This window comes from Emys orbicularis, chromosome 6, assembly GCF_028017835.1.
Source record: "Emys orbicularis isolate rEmyOrb1 chromosome 6, rEmyOrb1.hap1, whole genome shotgun sequence".
NCBI classification, from domain to species: Eukaryota; Metazoa; Chordata; order Testudines; family Emydidae; genus Emys; species Emys orbicularis.
In genome coordinates, this window is record NC_088688.1 from 86355161 (window position 1) to 86377841 (window position 22681).

Here is a 22681-nt window from a genome sequence, read left to right on the forward strand (position 1 = left end):
ATGGTGACCTGTATTGAGTTCTATGGAGTAGTGGTTTGAAGCATGCAAGGGTTCACATGACTGGAGCACTGTCGTGGATAGGTATAAACTGTTCAGGAAGGACAGGTGGGGGAGAAAAGGTGGAGGAGTTGCACTGTATGTAAGAGAGAAGTATGATTGCTCAGTGCTCCAGTATGAAACTGGAGAAAAGCCCGTGAAGAGTCTTTGGGTTAAGTTTAGAGGTGAGAGCAACAAGGGTGGACTTGTGGTGGCCATCAGCTATGGACCACCAGACCAGGAGGATGAAGTAGACGAGGTTTTCTTCGGACAACTAACAGAAGTTTCCAGTTCACAGGCCCTGGTTCTCATGGGGGACTTCAATCACCCTGACATCTGCTGGGAGAGCAACACAACAGTGCACAGACAATCCAGGAAGTTTTTGGAGAGTGTTGAGGACAACTTCCAGGTGCAAGTGCTGGAGGAATCAACTAGGGGCCGTGCTCCTCTTGACCTGCTGCTCACAAACAGGGAAGAATTGGTAGGGGAAGTAGAAGTGGGTGGCAACCTGGGCAGCAGTGACCAGGGCCGCTGACAGAAATTCCAGGCGCCAGGGACAGGGCCATCCCTGGGGGGGCGGGGCCCGGGGTGGAAGTGATGAACCCGTCACTTCGGGGACCACCTGTGTGCACTGGCCAATCTCGCCGGCCTGCACGGCTCAGAGCAGTCTCATGGGCCTAGGACCCCTGCGGCCCGCCAGGGCAATTTAAAAGGGTCCAGGGCTCCCAGCCACCGCTACTGCTACCACAGTAGCAGCGTCCGGGAGCCCCCGGGCTCTTTTAAATCGACCGGGCCCCTGGGCAATTTCCCCCTTTGCATTTCCCCCTCCCCCGCCCCCCGCATCGGAAGGCCTGGTAGGGACCATGAGATGGTCGAGTTCAGGATCCGGACAAAAGGAAGAAAGGAGAATAGCAGAATACGGACCCTGGACTTCAGAAAAGCAGTCTTTGACTTCTTCAGGGAACTGATGGGCAGGATCCCCTGGGAGGCTAATATGGGGGGGGAAAGGAGTCCAGGACAGCTGTCGGTATTTTAAAGAAGCCTATTGAGGTCACAGGAACAAACCATCCCGATGGGCAGAAAGAATGGCAAATATGGCAGGAAACCAGCTTGGCTTAACAGAGAAATCTTTGGTGAGCTTAAACACAAAAAGGAAGCTTACAAGAAGTGGAAATTTGGACAGATGACTAGAGCGGAGTATAAAGATACTGCTCAAGCATGCAGGGGTGTAATCAGGAAGGCCAAAGCACAATTAGAGTTGCAGCTAGCAAGGGATGTGAAGGGTAACAAGAAGGGTTTCTCAGGTCTGTTAACAACAGGAAGGTGGTCAGAGAAAGTGTGGGACCTTTACTGAGTGGGGGAGGCAAACTAGTGACAGGTGATGTGGAAAAAGCTGAAGTACTCAATGCTTTTTTTGTCTTGGTCTTCACAGACAAGGTCAGCTCCCAGACTGCTGCATTGGGCAGCACAGTATGGGGAGGAGGTGAGCAGCCTTCAGTGGTGAAAGAACAGGTTAAGGACTATTTAGAACAGCTGGACATGCACAAGTCCATGGGGCCGGATCTAATGCATCTGACGGTGCTGAGAGAATTGGCTGATGTGATTGCAGAGCCATTGGCCATTATCTTTGAAAACTCATGGCAATCGGGGGAGGTCCTGGACAATTGGAAAAAGGCAAATATAGTGCCCATCTTTAAAAAAGGGAAGAAAGAGAATCCAGGGGATGCCAGACTAGTCAGCCTCACCTCAAACTCTGGAAAAATCTTGGAGCAGGTCCTCTAGGAATCCATTTTGAAGCACTTGAAGGAGAGGAAGATGATCAGAAACAGTCTACATGGATTCACCAAGGTCATGCCTGACCAACCTGATTGCCTTCTATGATAAGATAACTGGCTCTGCGGATATGGGGAAAGTGGTGGATGTGATATATCTTGACTTTAGCAAAGCTTTTGATATGGTCTCCCACAGTATTCTTGCCAGCAAGTTAAAAAAAGTATGGATTGGATGAATGGACCATAAGATGGACAGAAAGCTGGCTAGCTCTTCGGGCCCAACGCTTAGTGATCAACGACTTGATGTCTAGTTGGCAGCCAGTATCAAGCGGAGTGCCCCAGGGGTTTGTCCTGGGGCTGGTTTTGTTCAACATCTTCATTAATGATCTGGATGATGGGATGGATTGTATCCTCAGCAAGTTCATGGATGACACTAAACTGTGGGGAGAGGTAGATACGCTGGACGGTAGGGATAGGGTCCAGAGTGACCTAGACAAATTGGAGGATTGAGCCAAAAGAAATCTGATGAGGTTCAACAAGGACAAGTGCAGAGTCCTGCACTTAGGACAGAAGAATCCCATGCACTGCTACAGGCTGGGGACCGACTGGCTAAGCGACAGTTCTGCAGAAAAGGAGCTGGGGATTACAGTGGACAAGAAGCTGGATATGAGTCAATGGTGTGCCCTTGTTGCCATGAAGGCTAATGGCATATTGGGATGCATTAGTAAGAGCATTGCCAGCAGATAGAGGGAAGTGATTATTCCCCTCTATTTGGCACTGGTGAGGCCACATCTGGAGTATTGTGTCCATTTTTGGGGCCCCCAGGACAGAAAGGATGTGGACAAATTGGAGAGAGTCCAGCAGAGGGCAACAAAAATGATTAGGGGGGTGGGGCGCATGACTTAAGAGGAGAGGCTGAGGGAATTGGCTTATTTAGTCTGCAGAAGAAAAGAGTGAGGGGGGATTTGATAGCAACCTTCAACTACGTGAAAGGGAGTTCCAAAGAGGATGGAGCTAGGCTGTTCTCAGTGGTGGCAGATGACAGAACAAGGAGCAATGGTCTCAAGTTGCAGTGGGGGAGATCTAGGTTGGATATTAAGAAGCACTGGAATGGGTTCTCTAGGGAGGTGGTGGAATCTCCATCCTTAGAGATTGTTACGGCCCAGCTTGACAAAGCCCTAGCTGGGATGATTTAAATTGGGTTTGGCCCTGCTTTGAGCAGGGGTTTGGACTAGATGACCTCCTGAGATATCTTCCAACCCTAATCGTCTATGATTCTATAAGGGTTCTTCCCCCTCCGCACTCTGGCCCACTCATACAGGAGAGCCTCCTTGGTCCTGCTGCATTTTGAAGCTGTGTGCTTGCAATAGAGAGGGCAGGATTTGGGCCAAATAGGCTGAACTCACCAATAGTTAAGGCTGGTTTATCCTACCATAAACCTTTGCACGAAGGCCCCCATAGGGAAAAAAACCATCAGGGAGAAGATGTAATCACACAAGATGGTCATAACCACCTTCCCACCAGATTGGGGGAGTCATATTGGGAGAGCCCCAAAAGAAGATGGTACTTGGTGGAATAGGGGCATGCTTTAGAGAAGCTAGGAACATGGTGACTCTACACATCATTTTAGTAGCCTCTGGTGCAGTCTACAGTGTAAATCTAATCTCTGTCACGGGAACCCTGACGAAATGGTAGTGATAGAAGCTCTACCTGCCCTTCTTTGAGGTGACTGATCACTGTATCACAAAATGCCTCACTGATGCAAGGATGGCCCTAATAAACGGATACCATTTCTCATGGATGCAGGCTTGTATCTATTACTCTGTTTACCATTCACAGCCACTCTAGCCTGTTTTGCAAATATATTTTTAGGATATATATTAAAATGTACAGATCAAAATCCTTCTGAAAATTTGATCTAAACTAAAGATTTTATACTCCTATAACAAACCTTTGGACAGTTTAAAGAACACTGCAGTCCCAATCTTATTATCTTGTGTGCTAAATATCCACCCAAAGTATTTATTTTAACCTTCAAAATAAGCTATAGCATGCAGGAAAGGCTGACACAATCTTAATCAAGTGACATACATCTTATTGAAGCTCCTTCATTTATGGGTTATTACTTAATGTCAAAGTAGTATTCATAATGCAATTTTCGAGGCATTATTTTCTGATGGAGACTAGGTTATTAGTTCCTACATTTACTTTACAAGCGAAAGTGAAATGCAGTTTTGCCTCTGCTCTTAGAGTTCCTACCACAAATGCTTGACAATTATAATATATTCTCTCCAAAATGCAGTACTTCTAAATGCTTTAGCAACTGAAAGTTCTTTTTAGATACTGTGTATGAAGGAAGAGGAAAAGCAGAATGTACAACAAATACATACTCTCCACATACTTAAAAATCACTATAAAGAATGGGGCACAGTGAAAACCCAGCAAAGACTCTGTCCCCGTGCACATGTGCAATATATTCTATCATATTGTCTGGCTTTCATCAGAGACTCACATTTCCTACGTATCACCACAAGGGGTGTCCAGGACACACGTGAATGTGTAGCTTCTGTAAGCAAGCTGTACAGGGTAGTCTTGCAGTTTAGCCCTGAGTGATTCTGTGAAATTGGAGGAGAGATTCTTGCAGCTGCTCTTAAGGGATTGCTGTTGTTAGGGGAGAAAAAAAGCAGATTTGGAGGTGTGTATGCATGTGTGAGCAGTTGCAGAGTGCATTTCACTGCGGAGTCTGACTACTGAGAAGCACTGAAAGAAGAAAGACAGAGAGAGAGAGAGAGAAGAGGAAGCAAGAATAGGACTGAAGTGCAGAGCAGCTGTTTCCCAATACTCTAGTTCTTTTGGGTGCCTCAGTAAATGTGAGCATGGATTCTGTCACTGAAATCTTGCTTAAGCTGCTGTTTCTGTTACCTGTTCATAACTGGAACACAATAGTGGCAGGAAATAAATGTAAGTATTGCAAATGATTTAAAACTCAGACCAGACTGTTTTGAAAACTTCTGGGCTATTTTATTTGTCTTTGGAATAAATCTTGTTCTTGAAATAAATGCTTAATGCTTCTGAAAACATGACAGCAAATAGCTTGGCTAAAAATGTTTCCTTGGCTGAGAAATGTGATTTTTTTAAGTTTTAAAATCCGTCCTCTACATTTCTATACAAATCTATATACAGAATTCTATTGAGAAGTTCGAGTTCCAGTATAATCTGAAATTAACATTTTACCAAGGAATTGCATGTTCCATCCCCATTTTAATTTTTGTTTCCTGTTGAGAAGTGCTGCATTTTACAAGGCATTGTGTCTTACATTGAAATTATTGGAAGACTTCTACTGTATGCTGCATCAGCTTGGCTTTTAGCAATTTATAATTTGGAAGGCTGGTATCTGCATCTCCTGAACAAGCTGGCACTCAAATAAATCTGATGCACAGTAGTGTACAGTTCATAAGCAAAGCAAATGTAACAAAGAAAAAATGTTGAGGACAAGATGTGCGATGATTGCTTAGAGAATAGTGTTCATGTATGACTAAGGAAGAGGGCACCATCAGTAGCAGCAGAAAGTTTTTTTTTTTCTTTTTTTTTTCTTTCTTTCTTTTCTTTTCTTTTTTTTTAAATGAATAAGCCATAGTTAGCCAATAGGGTGGTATTGCAAAATAGAGACAGTGATCACAATGTGTAAGAGAACCTGTCCTCTAGAAGGCAGATCTGATGTATATTTGACTTAGCACTGGGATCTTTGGTTTCAATGTTGAATCAAGTCTGACCATTTTCACCCTAAACAAATGTATCAGACACTAACTTCTAAGCATTTTACCTGTTCAGTAATTGTTTGGCGTTCCTTTGGTTGTACTTTGGCCTCAGTGGACCATAATGATTTCTATTTTTGATACATCTGATTGCCAGAAGCTGGGAATGAGCGACAGGGGATGGATCACTTGATGATTACCTGTTCTGTTAATTCTCTCTGGGGGCACCTGGCACTGGCCACTGTCGGAAGGCAGGATACTGGGCTAGATGGACCTTTGGTCTGACCCAATATGGCCATTCTTATATTCTTATCTACCAGAATAGTTGCCTAAATGTCAGATGCTTAAAATGAGCAGCCTGTTTTGTTTTGTTTTTTAATCCAGTTAAGGGGCTGGCTGTGCAGCATATGAATGGGGTAGGCTGAAATAGTGATTGTATTTTAAGAATGTGAATGTTAGTGCTACTGGGAATGTTCAGGAATAACTTTACAGCACTGTAGCAGGGAACAGCTCCGTGCAAACATCTAAGTCATGACAAAGAAGTTAGAAGTGCTGTGTGGTATGTGTATTGAAGAGTTTTCCTGTGGACAGCTTGTAAACTAAACATGCTCCCATGAGCCTGATGATCACACTGCAGCACCAAAATGATCTTGTGCTGTCATTCAGTAATATCTCATTTGATACTCAAGTGCATAGAGTAGCCCTAAACATGAATAATAAACTCCTTTGGTAAAACACTCTGCTGCAATCCAGCCTCAGCTTTAATTCTCTTCATCGTTCTGCATTGTATAGTTTATGAATACATCCATTTTCACAAGACCATGATAATTGAATCACACATTAATAGCATTTGGCAGTATGCACAAGACAAGATCAGATCAGAAAGGCATATTAAAACTATTGCAAAATAGTACTTCCAGAATACAACAAAACAGTAAAGCACTAGAGGTCACTCTTACAATTTAAGAAACAAGGCTTGGGGGGAAAAATCAAGTTTTTCCCAGTATAGAATTATGAAGGGTAAAATAAATCAGGTGGGAACCACATTTATTGCCTTTTCTCTAATACTTCTCAGAGAGAAGTCAAGCTAAGTTTATGTTGGTAAATGAATGGCCATGTTAATGCACTTTTATTTTTTCCTATTGAAAGCAATTTGCCTATATTAGTAGGTTAGTAGTCAAAACACCCCTTTGAAATAAAGAAATAAGTTTACTCCCCATTTTACAAATGGAGAAACTGATGTTTGGAGAAGATAAATAACTAGCTTAAATCCATAGAGAAAACCAGTGTCAAAGCCAGGAATAAAATTTGAGAGATTTTTGTCTCCACTAGGTTGTACCTCTCCCTCATTTCACACAAGAACACAAAACATAATCCTGAAAAGTCATTTATTTCACATGGATAATCATTTTTAAAAGGGCAGTTTACATCTGAGGTGGCAGACTATATATTTAACAAAAAATGTATCCCATAAAAGTGCAAGTTGTTTGTTTTTCAAATGTCCCAGGAGTGTTGTGTCCCGTCCCCCAATTACTGCAAAGTTATTCAGCAGTAATTCTACTCTCCCTTTAACATACTGGTACTTCACTTACTGAAATCCCTTTCAGAACATGACTCTCCTATCTGAATTAATGAAAACAGCTATCACAAAATCAGATTCTTAGTTTGAATTTTCTTTGTTTTTAAATGATAAACAGTTATTCCTAGAGAAAATGGGATGACATTTTCATTCTTCTACTAAATCTACTGGGTTTTTTTTTCTGGTGTTACTTTAATGCCATATACTGAAGATCATACTTCAGTTTTTACTTTGTCCTTACTCAAACTTCCATTGAAATAAATAGAAAAACACCTGAGTAAGGAGATCTGGAGTTCACCACGAAGTGTACATTCACAAATCTGAATTGCTTGTTCTATTAGCAACTTTTTCTGAGTTTGATTATGGTCTAGATTGTGAATTCCCCTTTTTTGACACAAAATGAATTGTTCTGAAGTTTTTCTTCTATCCATATTGTTCTGAGATATTCCTTCACTGAGTAAGGACGTTTTAAAGTACACCATATTTGAAACTGAAAAAACGTATCATTTTGAAATTGAAACATGACATTTATATGTCCTTTCCTGAAGGATGACACACTAAACAGTTTAGCACAGTAAGATAATGGTTGTCATTGGGAATTCATACACTTTAAGTTCTGTACCAATGTTGCTTCAGTTAAAGGTTTAGAAAGTAGTTAGCTTTTCCCAAAGAATTAAAATGCCAAAAGTGTTTGAAAGGGAATTGACCTATACAGCCATAAATCAGAAACCATGAAAAGTCATATAAGAGTTTTAAAGTAAGGATCAAGGCAAATACTCCTTTAAAGTTTTGTTCGGGGGCCAGCAAACATTTTTATTTTATTTGAAGCTGGCTCCACAGCCATAAATTAGTCAGTTGGTAAATTAGCTCCTGGATGCTTGCCTGAAACTTGGTCATGAAACTCTGATAGGTACAGTACTTCCATTGGAACTGTCTGAAAATGAAGTGTTGCATGAAACATAATTAAATCTCACACACATTTCAGCTCAACTGTGACCAAAACTATTAAGGATGATTTGGGGAATGAATGGAAATACTGCCAACAAATTAAAGAATTCTCACATAAAATCTCTTCTCTGTATATAGGTGAAGACAGAAAGCATGTACTTCTGCTTCTAAAGTCTTCCATATTTACGAAAGTTTTTATTTTCTGTCTAGGAATACCCCTGAACTCAACATTCATTGTTATATGATAATGACCATACTCTGTGTAAGTTAGTCAGCTGGTCTTCGTTTTGGAACTTCTTGTTACCGTTGCAGTACAGAACCTTTCTTTTGCTATTAGAGTGTAGTACCTTAATGATATTGAGCCTTTCATAGTTGAATATTCAGTGGATTTGAAAAGCAAAAGAAAAAAAATCTAAAAATAAAATAAAAATGAAATTAACTGTCTAAGTAAAATACAGTAGATTACATGTAACGTGTACTATCAATTGGTGTCACACATTAGGGACGATTGTATATGTTCCTTTTAAACTTGCTTTTCTCTTTGCCTGTCAGGAGTACTGAGTTCACCGCAAACTTGTGCAAATATTAATGATACCACAGCTTCCAAACTCTCAAGGATTATACTTTTTCTCTTTCAGTTTATGGATGAATATCCATTTATGAATTTTTCTTTCCCATCCCGATGGGTGGATGGGGAGAGAAAGATTCATAAATTAGCTGCATATCTTAAAGTAATCATAACTATGGATCCAGTAAGAGCGCCTCCATAAGGCATGTATATACCTGTTTATGTGTAGCATAATGCTAGAATGTAAGGAGTGGTGATATGCATCTGATAAATTTTACTTATGTATCTTTTGACAAGCTCACCTGTTGTCTGCCTAATAATCATCAACAGTAGGACAATTTCTAATATTCAAAACCGAAGAGCAACTTCTAATAGCACCAATGGGGAAAAAAGGAAAAACAAAACAAAAAATCCCACCACCACATTGCTGAAGAAATGTTTCCTTCTTTCAAAAGTAAATTTTCCCACAAAACTGACCACTGGTATTCTATCAGTAGTATGTAAAGGTGCTGCATCTCACAGAAATGATAGCTTTGTTCTATGTGAAAGTTAGGAATTCTCTCCTTCCCTAGATCCCCAATCACCACCCTTTTCTATTAGTATTAATATTTAGTTGTGCTTTTTTATGGTAGCACCCATTATTATGTGCTAGGCACTTTCCAAACACTCTAAAAGGACAATTCCTGGTTCAAAAAGATGATTATCTAAATATATCTTCTTCATCTTTCCAACTTTAATTCATATATCAGATGTTATAATCAAACAACTTTTTCTGTTTCGAACAGCTATTTTAGGCTATTTTAGAGGTTTCTGAGGTTTATAAATTACAATTTTGCTCTCCCTGAGACAAGCCTTCACTTTTAATTCATGTTATTAAGGAATCCTGATTTTATAGGTGGAAGGATACAAAAAATAGTACCAATAACATTGTTTAAAACTCTAAGACACATGTAAAATATTTTTTTCTGTAAAACATGCCTTATGCTATGTGCTTGTGATGGTGTGATGTGGTATAAAACATGTATTTGCACTTCTTTGACATGGTGTGCATAACTCATTTGTGGTTTTGGCACTAGTGAGTAATGCATCAATCCCAAACTGGTGGTGATGATACCTTCATACCTCCACATGCCATCATGTATTGTCACTATTTACTTGGACACAGCTCAAAACCATTTTTCCCCCTGAATGGAATGAATGTGAGACACAGTATTAAGAGGGAGAGTTTTTATGTAAATAGTGCACTGGGGGCATAACCTAAATAAGCTAACTGTAAACTTTGGACAGGAAGGGTTTATAGTATGGGGGGGTACGCGCGCACATATGAACACGCACACAAATAGAGCTCTCAAGGTCTAATATTTTGTATGCAGTGTAGTTGTAGCTGTATTGGTCCCAGGATATTAGAGACACAAGGTGGGTAAGGTAATATCTTTTACTTCTGTTTGTGAGAGAGACAAGCTTTCGAGTCACATAGAGTTCTTCTATGTAGCTTGAAAGCTTGTCTCTCTCATCAACAGAAGTTGCCTCAATAAAAGATATTACCTTATGCACCTTGTCTATCATATCTTTTAGAAAGACACACAGTGGCCTTATCCTGATCATATTGACACCATACATTTATGGCAATAAGAGCAGGATTGGGCTCCAAACCAGTTTGTTTTTCAGACTAAATTCTCTTCATGGTTCATTAGAAACTACGACTCTGCTTACAATGAGCAGAGAGTAGTGTGAACTGGCAGATAAAAAATGATACCATTTATGTTCCAGTTAATGAGTATTTTCAATGCAATAATTTGAAAAGTGATTGAAGCCTGGAAACTTTTGACATTTTAAATAGTTTTAATTAGTAACTACAAAATTATTATTTAAACACCGTACCTATTTAATAGACCAGTGTTGAAAACTACCTCTAAGGTTTTAAATCAAAAAGGAAAGAAAAACAATATAGTAGGAAGTCTATCCAGCTGGGTAGTGGGTCTAATTACTTTTTTATTAAGTATATCTTATTACTTGATAGTGTTCAAGAATAAGATATTGCTTGTTCCTAACTGGTAAAGTGCCTTTTTGTTTCTATAAGAGTGTTTGTGCAATTAGTATATTTACATGTGTGATCTTGAGGGAAAATTAGATTAGAAACAGCATGTTGGAATATTTGAATTTATTCCCATTACTAAATACCATTGTCTATGCAGCTAACCAGTAAATTATATCTTGCACTTTTAGAAGTTTGAATTAGTCCACAATTAAATATCAATGGGAAAAGATTTAAAGGGATAAAATTTTTAAAGTATAATTTTATAGGGGAAAAACTACACCTCTACCCCGATATAATGCTGTCCTTCGGAGCCAAAATATCTTACCGCGTTCTAGGTGAAACCGCATTATATCGAACTTGCTTTGATCCGCTGGAGCGCGCAGCCCTGCCCCCCTGGAGCACTGCTTTACTGCGTTATATCCGAATTCGTGTTATATCGGGTTGCGTTATATCAGGGTAGAAGTGTATTTCAGCACGAGTCCTTTATACACGAGGCTATTATTCAATAATGTTTAAAAAAATCACCTGTTTTATGAAACTGTTGAAATGTACTCAACTTTGCTCCATTGGCTGTGGCTGAATTTAACTGGTTTTCCTGTTCAAAGTTATTGCAAAAATACAGTTTTTAGGAGAAATCTGTGAAATCTCACAACACACTCTGGGTTATGCAATATGAGGTACATGGTGTTACTCAGGCTAGGTCTACACTGCAGCGGGGGTCCGACCTAAGATACGCAACTTCAGCTACGTGAATACCGTAGCTGAAGTTGCGTATTTTAGGTCGGCTTACCTGGCGGTGAGGACGCGGGAAAGTCGACCGCTGCCGCGCTGCCGCCGACTCCGCTGCCGCCTCCTGCCGAGGTGGATTTCCGGAGTCGACGGCAGAGCGATCAGGGATCGATTTTACCGCGTCTTCACTAGACGCGGTAAGTCGATCCCCGATAAACCGATTGCTACCCGCCGTGAAGACAAAGCCTCAGATGCTGAGTAACTGAACAAAACACCAAACTAGCAGATTACATGGAACCTTTTAATATGTGAGCAAGTCTATAGGACAACGCTTTGGGCAACAAGAAGACATCAAGATGATATTTCACATTGATAAACATAATGATGTAGATAGATTGTATTCCATGTTGGGAGCCTAACGCATCTGAGTTAACTCACCTGCAATATAATTTGTATGTGTCAGTCTCCTGTGGTTTGATTAAATGTTATCAGTATCTGTTACCTGTAATTACTGTAGGAGACAAAAAACTCAACAACTACACATGTTCTTTTCACAGTAGCATATATTGAAGTAAAAATAATGATATTTATTATAAGGTAATATTAATGTAAAAATACTTTTGTTACATTGCCAGAAATTTTCCTTTAGAACTAATTAAATAGAAGTGTTAAAAGCATAGGTTGTAATCTTTCCAGTTTCTCACTGTGCATCACTAATTATCTAGTATGCCTTATTTTTAAGGTATGTGGTGGCCTCTATTGATTTCTGTGTAGACACAAAGTGTCACAATATAAATTCATGGCATAGAAAGGCCAGTTATTGAAGCCATGTCATATTGATCAGCTTGTATACAAGTGTGGGTACATAGGAGCTGAAGGACACCAAAAATAGTCTTCTGTCCTACTTGTTCCCCTGTGCTGTGTTTGGACACAGATGCACACCTTGACCTCTTCTGAGTGCAAGGACTACTCAGGCTACTGCAGATGCTGGCCCCAGACACCCAAGAGGGAACAAAGCAGGGAGTGGGTAATGGCATAGTTGTGAGAGCCACTGAGTGGGAACAGTGGAACACTGGGTGAAATCCTGGCTCCACTGAAATCAATGACAAACTCATTGATTTCAGTGGGACCACAATTTCTGATGCACATTTCCTTCTGGAACTCATTCTAAGGTGCTGCCTTTCTGCCCACTCCCTATTATAGGCTGTGATTTAAAGGCACGATTTAACCCAAAGCCTGCTAGAATTTAATGTTGTCTTTGTGGTGATGGTTTTCTTTATAGCAGAAAGCAAGTTGTGTAAAAAGGGGTGTGAATGGTCAGTAATATACTACAGCCTCCACATTCCCTTCTATGTCACAGTGATAAAGCAGAAAAGCTTCTCAGTGCCATTATGGATCTTTATACAGTCTGGAAAGACCTGACATTCTGTAAGCCAGTAAACCGTATGTCTCACTATAACTTCTTTCACTGATCAATGGAGGGATTCCTAGCTACTGTACAGAGGAAATCAAAATGTCCAGTTGGCAAGCATTTTGTAATCATGCCAAGAGGTACTGATTATTTTCTTTAAAGAAACATTCACACATTTCAGTAACTAAGAAATGTTGTTAAAAAGTGAAAAGCTGTGCACCAGATCCTGAAGTCCTTACTCGGGCACAACTCTCATGGAGATCAACAGGATTTTTGCCTAAGTAAAAATTGAATAAGAGCCTTCAAACATACTAGCAAGCAGTGATATGTGAGACCCTTTGGATGTAAGTTATTCATCACCTGTCTATATGAAAGTGTGATGGGTAAATGCCTTTTCATCCTGCCTTCTTCAGAGGCTTCAGATACAGAGCTAGATCGCTGATATGAATTACCTACTTATCCAAATTGACTAAAGAGAAACTGGGGGAGGGGAGGAGACTGTTGGAATAATTTTAGGTTGTTCCCTTGCTTATGAAATCACTCTCTTGAGATATGTGGAACCAAAAAAGCTGCCAGTGGCTCTATGAGATGATTGGTAGAATTTTTAAAAGCCCCTAAGTGGTGCTGAGCCCAAGACTCAGACTCAGAGCCCATTTTCAAAAGTGACGTAGATAGTAAGAAGCCAAGTCCCACTGACTTTTAATGAGACTCGGGGGCCAGCCCAAGACTGTGGAATGACCTCTCACAGGATCTAAGGACCGTCACAACCTCACCATCTTGCACTCCAAGTGCAAAGAGCATTTCTTTGATCTTGCCTTCTCTAATATAAACACATAGCAGTGTGTGTGTGTGTGTGTGTGTGTGTGTCTTTTTTATTTATTCCTTAAGGTCACCATATTTATTCCTTAAGGTTTTTCACTCTATCATACATGGGATTTCAAACTGAGATCTTTATTGTACAGTGATGTTCACTAAAGAGAACAGAAGGAACTTGAAAGTGAAGTCGTATATGTTTGAAAGACAGGACTCTACATAATATAGGCACAGTGGGCTGAGCTAAAGACAACTCAATTACATTAAAAAATGCTTTAGTGGAGTGAAAAGATAAACATGTGCAAATGAATCAGACACCTTATGTATCAGTTCAAACTAGCTACAGTCTGCCCAGAAGAGGGCTTCATGCCATAGGTTTTTGTTCCATGTGCCCATTTGTGAGTGCTGTTCATTCCTGATCTGGTGACAAGCTGCTATGTAGAGTGATGCCATCTCTGCTGTCCCTCTCCTTTCTCCCAGAGTTAGGTACTGTTCATCTTTTAGGTAAAGTCTTATATTATATCTAATAACTGGAGAAAATATTTCTTGCACTCTTTCATCCTTTAGAAATTGTAGTAGAAAGTGTGTCTGTTTTAGTCTCCTGTGTATTACTCTCTGCAGAGTCACTACTGTCTGGGATTGAACTGTGCTTTTTCTCTCCCAGTTTCCAATTCTACTTTATGTTACAGATTCTGTTTGAGAGTCTGATTTAGGTTTTTTTTTACATTTCTTGGAAGTGAGGTATTCTATCACTGTGATAATACTCTGCAGGGATCTACAATAGTATTGCTAAACACAGATTGGAAAACCTTCATTTAGAATTTCCTGATTTAATATTCACCTATAGTGGAATGTATATGTTTGTGTGTAATATAGTTGGTGAGAGAATGAAATTATTTCAGTGGATGCATTTTTAAGATATTCCCCCAGGTGCTGAAAATGTATGTTGAGTTGCATCTACTATACTAAGCTTCAATGTTCATCAGTGTCTGTTTGAGCATTATGGATAGAAAAGTATGATTAAAAGATCTATCAGTGATCTATTATGAGTATATTGTTAGAATGGCAGATCGTAATGACTCAATATATTTAGGGAATGCTGAATATCTGTGTTATTTATATGAAAGACTGGAATGATTCCTTTAGAGCTATTCGTATCCATGGTGTCACAAATATTCCAGGAAACAGTTAACTAGTAGATTATTTTTTTAAAATGAGAGATTTATGACTTTTTCACACCTGTGCTCTTATGTGTCCTTAACAGACATGTTATGGTCTCTTGTGTCTGCATTTAGAGAACTATAATATATTGTTTATCAGCATGATAGAAATAAATGTTGAGATCCCAAATCTGAGGTTGGGTAAAGATGCTTTGCTCCAGGTCCCTGGCACAAATCAAACTTGATAGCTAGCAGATCTGGCCCCTAGAGGATTCACAGTGGCTCCTACATCACTGCCCCTTCCAGCTGCTAGCATCAGGGAGTGGTGATCCCACTTTGCCTTGGTGATCCCAGCTGCTAGAACAATACTTGAGGCCATGAGCAGGCCTGAACGGAAATGGGGGGAAGACAAAGGCAATCCTACAGATCCATTCATCCTCTTCTACAGCCAGCAGATCAGATCCTGTGTAAAGGGAAGCATGTGTTGCACCTTTTCAAAGCACAGTCCTATAAGAGGGTGAACACTTCTTGTATTGAGACTCTTCAGCAAACACGGGGGATGGTTAAAGGTTCTCAAGCTCTTAGAGCAGGTGCTCAGCCTGTTTCCCAACTTCAGTCTAAAAAAAAAATGGTTTATACTCTTAAGCAAGCTGCTAGTGAAAGTACATGGAAACCAGTATCTGAATCTCCATCCTGAAATTTGTATTCCTTCCAGTCTGATAATTTGTGAGTTTCTCCTGATTCTGATTCAAATAAAATAACAAATCAGACTCCATTGCATATACTGGAGAAGGAGAACATAGGTAAGGAGGTGGAAATGTGCTTTTTCTTAAGATCTGAACAAAACTCAATTTCCAAAAACTTAACCTTAGACTCAGAAGAAAATCAGTCAAGAAATCAAAACGCCCTTTAAAACAATGGGCCTGATTCATCTCTCTGTGTCACCAGTTTTAGACTGTGTAATCTTATTGATGTCATTTGGGATACTCCTGATTTATATCAGTATGAGAGAAGAATCTCCAGCAAATTGATATTGATATGGGTAGTGTTGATCATGGTGATATCAGTTATGAAAGAGGACCTGTGGGATATGAGGAACATAATGCAAGCCCTAGTGGTTTGAATGCTGGGGGGGTGGGGGGGGATGAAGAAGATGATAAAATAGTGTTTTTTTTAAATAAAATTTAAAACAGTGTTTTTCTGTGTCCATCTTCTATGATTCAGAGATGATGGTGGGATACACGAAAAAAGCTGTTCTTCCTGATTCTACTTCCCCAGAATATTCTTCATCACCAGAATAAACACTATTTCACTCCTCAGTGTTTAATACTAATATTTGTTACTGTTCTGAATTGAATTAACTGCTGAGCTGCACACTGTACAGTTTTTGCACAGTACAGATTATGCACTGTTATATTGCAAAATATTTGAGGTATCTTCTTATATTCAGTTTTCTTCTCATCTGTCTTTGACCATTATACTAGGAACAATCTGTCACAGATCTGATTGAGCTCCTCCAGGTCAGACACCTGTCAGACTGCTGTGGGGATCTAACTGCTGCACCCAGTGCTTAATTTGTAATGAAAGAGGGGCCGGGGCTCATCCAATTTTTTTTACTTTCATAACTGATGCGGCAAGCCAAGAGGTACCGGAGCTATGAACCGCCGAAGCTAGAGGATTCAGGGCTCAGCCGTGGCAAGTCCTGGTACAAATTAAGCACTGGCTGAATCCCACATGTCCTTAGCTTGTTGGGGCTTCGCAGAGTTTAGGCATTGTCCCTGGCTTTTTGGGCAGGTAGGTATGCATTATGGATGTACACCTTGTGTTTGACATCCCTCTTGGCAGTGGGCACCCTCCAGTCAATTTCCTAGGCCCTGGAACTACTGCCAACTCTGTCAAGACTCCCCAACAGCTCTTGCATGTTTACCACAATCCCACAAAGATGTTAACCTTCTGTTTTGCAGTTTATCTCACCACATGGCACCATCGTTCATCAGTTGTCAACCACTAAGGTGAAAACCCCCTGTAAGAAGTGCCCTTCTCATCACTGAGTACCATATATTCTTCACTGTTATGTGGTGCATCTTAAAAAGAGAGGCTACATACAAAAGTTACTGTTTTGGAGCCTCCTTTAAGGACAGACACCCACCGACTGAAATGCTGATATGCGTAAGGAGGCCTTTGTGAATCCACTTCAATCACTTTAAGAAAGTTCCTGAGAGTTTTGCTTTCCTTTCAGTAACTCATTCAGAAGGAATTCCATGTCCTACGTGATTGAGCATATAATTAATCAGAAAGTAGAGATGCCTTAGAGACTAACAAATTTATTAGAGCATAAGCTTTCGTGGGCTACAACCCACTTCTTCGGATGCATATAGAGTGAAACATATATTGAGGAGATATATATACACACATACAGAGAGCATGAACAGGTGGGAGTTGTCTTACCAAGTCTGAGAGGCCAATTAAGTAAGAGAAAAAAAACTTTTGAAGTGATAATCAAGATAGCCCAGTACAGACAGTTTGATAAGAAGCAAGTGTGAGAATACTTACAAGGGGAGATAGATTCAATGTTTGTAAACTATGCAAACTAGACACAATTAACTCAGGGCTAAATAGGGATTGGGAATGGCTGAGCCATTACAAACATTGAATCTATCTCCCCTTGTAAGTATTCTCACACTTGCTTCTTATCAAACTGTCTGTACTGGGCTATCTTGATTATCACTTCAAAAGTTTTTTTTCTCTTACTTAATTGGCCTCTCAGACTTGGTAAGACAACTCCCACCTGTTCATGCTCTCTGTATGTGTGTATATATATATCCTCAATATATGTTTCACTCTATATGCATCCGAAGAAGTGGGTTGTAGCCCACGAAAGCTTATGCTCTAATAAATTTGTTAGTCTCTAAGGTGCCACAAGTACTCCTGTTATTTTTGCGGATACAGACTAACATGGCTGCTACTCTGAAAAGTAGAGATGGTTACCATGTGGTCTTTTTCTGCCCAATTGACCATGCAGGAATACTTCTAGCAGATTTTGGAAGAGTTCATTATAGCCCTCAGTAGCTCAATATTGAAAATATAGCATTAAGTAAAGTGTTCTCACTTATTCAAATATTCCGGGGGAAAATCTAAATGAGGGGAAACCCAGACATTAGTCAGGCCTCCCTTATGGACGATAATTTCAGTTCTAATTTCCCCTCCCCTACACAAGGTTGGTGATTTCTTAATGTTAATATATTAACTTTTAAGAATATTTTAGCTCTTAATATAAAATGTTCTCCTCAGAGCTTTGGATGCAAATATGAAATGTGCGTAGCAGCATTAGGCTTGATCAAACTTAGATCAATGTGTTTGCTTAGAAATAACATTTAAATATAGATAATTCATTTCAAATAATGTATTAAGATTTTTGTCTCCATAGAGTGTTTTTGGTATTGGTTTTGCTGCTTAGAAATGTGTGGGGTTTGGGTTTTTTTTTTTCAATCAAGTGCAGAATGTCTTCTGAGGCTAAGGAAAAAAAATGTACATGATTAATCAAAAGCAAGTTTTGAAGAACCACTGCTCTGAGTTACTTAGGCAGTATATTTTATAACCCTTCCCCCTACTCCTCCGATATAAATCACAAGCCCAAATGCCAGACTGTGTAATTTTCCTGTAGCAGCAATGTTTTCCTGGCATGTTCTCCAATGGTTGGAATTGTCTGTGGCTCTGACATATGGTTTGGATGCTGATGAACTGCCTTGGCTCTGTGTGGTGGTTTTGATCCTAAGAAATCTGGAGTTTTCCACCCATTGTACTGAATACTTGTAGAAAGAGCCTTCCATAGTAGTTAGTCACTTGGGATTTCTGTAATTATTTGAATGTATTAAAGTATGAGTGCTGACAAATTTTAAGAAGTGACCAATGGTTAACTTAAATATATTAAGAGCCAATATTTAGAAGTGACTTCAACCTGATGGCCTATTTTGCAGGCACCGTCTTTTATACAGGTAAATAGACTAAAATGCAAACGGTGTTTGTGCATGTAAATGTCATTTGCAGCTGCAGTGTTGCCAAATCTAATGATTTTATCATGAGTCTTATGATAATTTGGTGTTTTCCTTAAAGCCCTGGTTTTCAAACGATTGCTTGAGAATCTCAGCTTTCGTTTTGCAAAAGTAAGATTCTAGCCCATATGGCTGTGGAGGAAAGCCAGAAAACATGAAATCAATACACCCTAAAGGCTCAGTAACAAGGGGGCAAATAAAAGGAACTAAATTCATTGGATTAAAAAAAAATCTGATTTTAAAACTGGCCTCATAATGTTGCGGAGTCTGACCCATAAGTTTTGAACACCTGGGGGTTGGCAGGACTGCACATGCAAACTGTAGTGAACCACAGATGGTCTTGCATGCTAAATTAGAAGCCAGAATTTGAAAAATTGGTCTGAGGTATGTTTCTGAGTAAACAGCATGTAGCCTTGTTTAAAAACAAAACTCCTAGATTTTCCGTGGTTTTAGTACTATATTCATGTTCTTAGCTCCATACTGCAGTTCCGCAATCTATAATGTAGATTTCTATTCCATGCTCAGTATGTACGTGGAACTTCCATCGAGGTCAATGAATAGTTGTGCACAATGATTGAGTGCAGGATATATTACAGAGCTGCAGTGAGTAGGGTTACCATATGTCCGGTTTTTCCCGGACATGTCCGGCTTTTTGGTAATCAAACCCACGTCCGGGGGGAATTTCCAAAAAGCCGAACATGTCCGCGAAAAATACTCCCAGCTTCCGGCATCCCTGGCTTACCTTAGGGTGTGCTCCGGCGGCTGCTGTGCTCCCTGAGTCCTCGGCTCTGTAAGAGCCAAGCTGCCCGAGCGCTACCGGCTTCGGGCAGCCCCCATGCCTCCGGACCCTGCACCGCCGGCCGGGCACTTCCCCTCCCGGGCTCCAGCGGCAGCTGCTGTGCTCCCTGACTCCTCGGCTCTGTTTAAGAGCCGAGCTGCCCGAGCGCTACCGGCTTTGGGCAGCCCCCATGCCTCCGGACCCTGTGCCGCTGGAGCCTTGGAGGGGAAGTGCCCGGCCGGGGGTGCAGGGTCCGGAGGTCTGGGGGCTGCCCGAAGCTGGTAGCACTTGGGCAGCTGTTTCATGGCTGGGAGGGAGGAGGGGGAATGCGGGCGCTATGGGGAGGGGGCGGAGTTGGGGCGGGGAAGGGGCGGAGTTGGGGCAGGGTCGGTAGGGGAAGGGGCGGAGTTGGGGCAGGGGCGGGGCCAGGGCCCCGTGAAGTGTCCTCTTGTTTTAATTTTTAAATATGGTAACCCTAGCAGTGAGGATAAGAAATCTCTAGTGTGGATCACACAGTGTAAGTTTCCTCCATTTTGACTATGCCTAAGTTGATAAGATACATTGCTGCTTTGTTTTTTAGTAAGCTGTTTAGAGATGAGCAAAGAAAAACTGTATTTGTAGACTAAGCTTTGCTTGACAGTTCCTCAAGTTCTACTTCTACACTGGCAAACAACATAATTACATACAATTTTTATTAGCTTTTAAAAAATGCTTACTTCTCATCTTAATGGCAGATCTGCTCACTCCTTGCTACCCTAATGTGGTACTATTGAACACAGCTATTCCTCTTTATAACTCAGGAGTTTCAGCTTCTGAAAATGTGAATTCATTTCAGCAGAGAATGTGCAGGCATGACAAACAGTTTAGGAAGGAGTCTGTTATCTTTAACAGTGCTAGTGGGACTAGCATGCCTTTTAAGTTGATTGGCGAATTTCATTTACACTGTCCAGCAGGTGCCCACATGGAGAAGCTTCCTGATCACTCTGCAGGGTTTTGTGAATGAAGCATGTTATAAAGCACACTGTGACTGCTAGATTTGTGTTTAGAAACTGTTGCTTACAGGTGTTGCATGGCACCAGCAAAGCTGTGGAAAGAACTACAGTTGAACAAGGCTGGCATTATGATTCATGGGATCATAAGTTACTGAGCAACTGAGAGGCAACCACCTGGTTTTCCAGTACAGCCTTTTTGCTTCTAGTATTGTGTACCACCAGATATGTTGGTTTATATTCCTGCTGTTTATGATTAGTAATGATTAGGGCCCTACCAAATTCACGGCCATGAAAAACACGTTACAGATTGCAAAATCTGGTCTCCCTCCCCCACCTCCCTGTGAAATCTGGTCCTGTGGGCTTTTACCCTATACTATACAGATTTCATGGGGAGACCAGCGTTTCTCATATTGGGGATCCTGACCCAAAAGAGAGTTGCAGGGGGGTTGCAAGGTTATTTTCGGGGGTTGTGGTATTGCCATCCTTATTTCTATGATGCCTTCAGAGCTTGGTGGCTGGAGAGCAGCGGCTTCTGGCCAGGTGCCCAGCTCTGAAGGCGGTGCCCAAGCAGCAGCACAGAAGTAAGGGTGGCAATACCATACCATGCCATCCTTTGTTCTGCACTGCTGGTGGTGGTGGTTCTTCCTTCAGAGCTGGGCTCCCAGCCAGCAGCTGCCACTCTCCAGCTGCACAACTCTGAAGGCAGCGCCACCGCCAGCAGCAGCGCAGAAGTAAGGGTAGCAGTACTGCATTTCCCACCACCACCACCACCAATATCCTTGCAACCTCCCAACAACTCCTTTTTTGGTCAGGACCCCTACAATAACAACACCATGAAATTTCAGATTTAAATAGCTGAAATCATTAAATTTATGATTTTAAAAATCCTATGACTGTGAAATTGACCAAAATGGACCATAGGTAGGGCTCTAGTAATGATCATATTCTACCTGTTCCTCACTGGTTATACCATATATTTACCAAAAACATTGCAGAAACTGATACGGCAGTGATGAGGGCTATGGGCTATATTCTGCCCTGTGCCAGAGCTCTGTTTTGTGCAGGAGTCAGTGAGAGGCATCAAAAGGCACATTCTAGCTCCTTTATTCTCTGGCCTGGCACAATACAATTTGGAGCAATTTCTGGGCTGCTCCGAGTTGTGCCAGTAGGGTAGGTTCCATATCCCTTCCCTCCACCAAGACAGCCCCCTACTCTGAAGCACACTTGAGCAAACAGAGGAATTCTTTGCTGGGCATTTGCAGCTAGATTATAGCCCTATTGTATGTACCGCATAAAAGATTACTCCTTGGAACCATTGATTCTGGTGACATGTTGCTATTTAAATTGTCCATTTGTTTCTTTTGACACTCCTGTATCCGACAGTATCCCATGCAACAAATCACTAAAACAAATTGTTGATTCCCTGCAATGGTCCTGAAGGAGTTGAAAAATGAGGTTGCTGACCTGATAGCAAAAATATGTGATCTCTTATTGAATTTCACTTTGACAGGTGGGTAACCAATATAGTATGTCTTCAGAAAAGGCAAAAGTGCTGATCCCAGGAATTAAAGACTATTGAGCCTTACTTTAACACTGGATAATTTGTTGAAACAAAAATGAAATATAGTTTTGTATAAATACTTAAGCTGATTTGTCCCTATCATATCATATGTTCTGTCATGGAAAGCTGTGCTTCTCTTGTCTACTAGAATTCTTTTTGAGTGAGTTAACAACATAGTATAAAGTAGAATCAATAGCAGAAAGCAAAATTGGTGTTGTTTCAAATTGAGTATGTGCGTGTAGGGAGATCTAAAGCATGGTGAGTTTTTGGGTGTGGGACTGAGGAAGACTGGGGCATGCTCAATGAATAAATATTACATTAGCTAAAGTCACAGAGGAAGGGGACACAACATTCATGAAAGGTAATACAAACCTGAGTAGTAGCCTGAGGAATAAGATTGTCATCCCCATCCTTAACTAATCACTCCTGCTCACAGCCTGCATATACGAAGCAGTGAAAACTCATACAGATTTTTCCCCTCTAGTTTTA

At 40.8% G+C, this 22681-nt stretch overlaps 1 protein-coding gene across 1 annotated transcript in view; it reads left to right on the forward strand.

Moving 5' to 3' along the window:
• Window positions 1-4684: 4684 nt before the first annotated feature.
• The window catches only part of CNTNAP4 (contactin associated protein family member 4), a 342427-nt gene continuing 324430 nt past the window's right edge, over window positions 4685-22681 (forward strand). Inside the window, exon 1 of the mRNA XM_065405994.1 lies at window positions 4685-4769. Coding sequence (XP_065262066.1) covers window positions 4685-4769 — 85 coding nt within the window. The remainder of the gene's footprint in view (window positions 4770-22681) is intronic.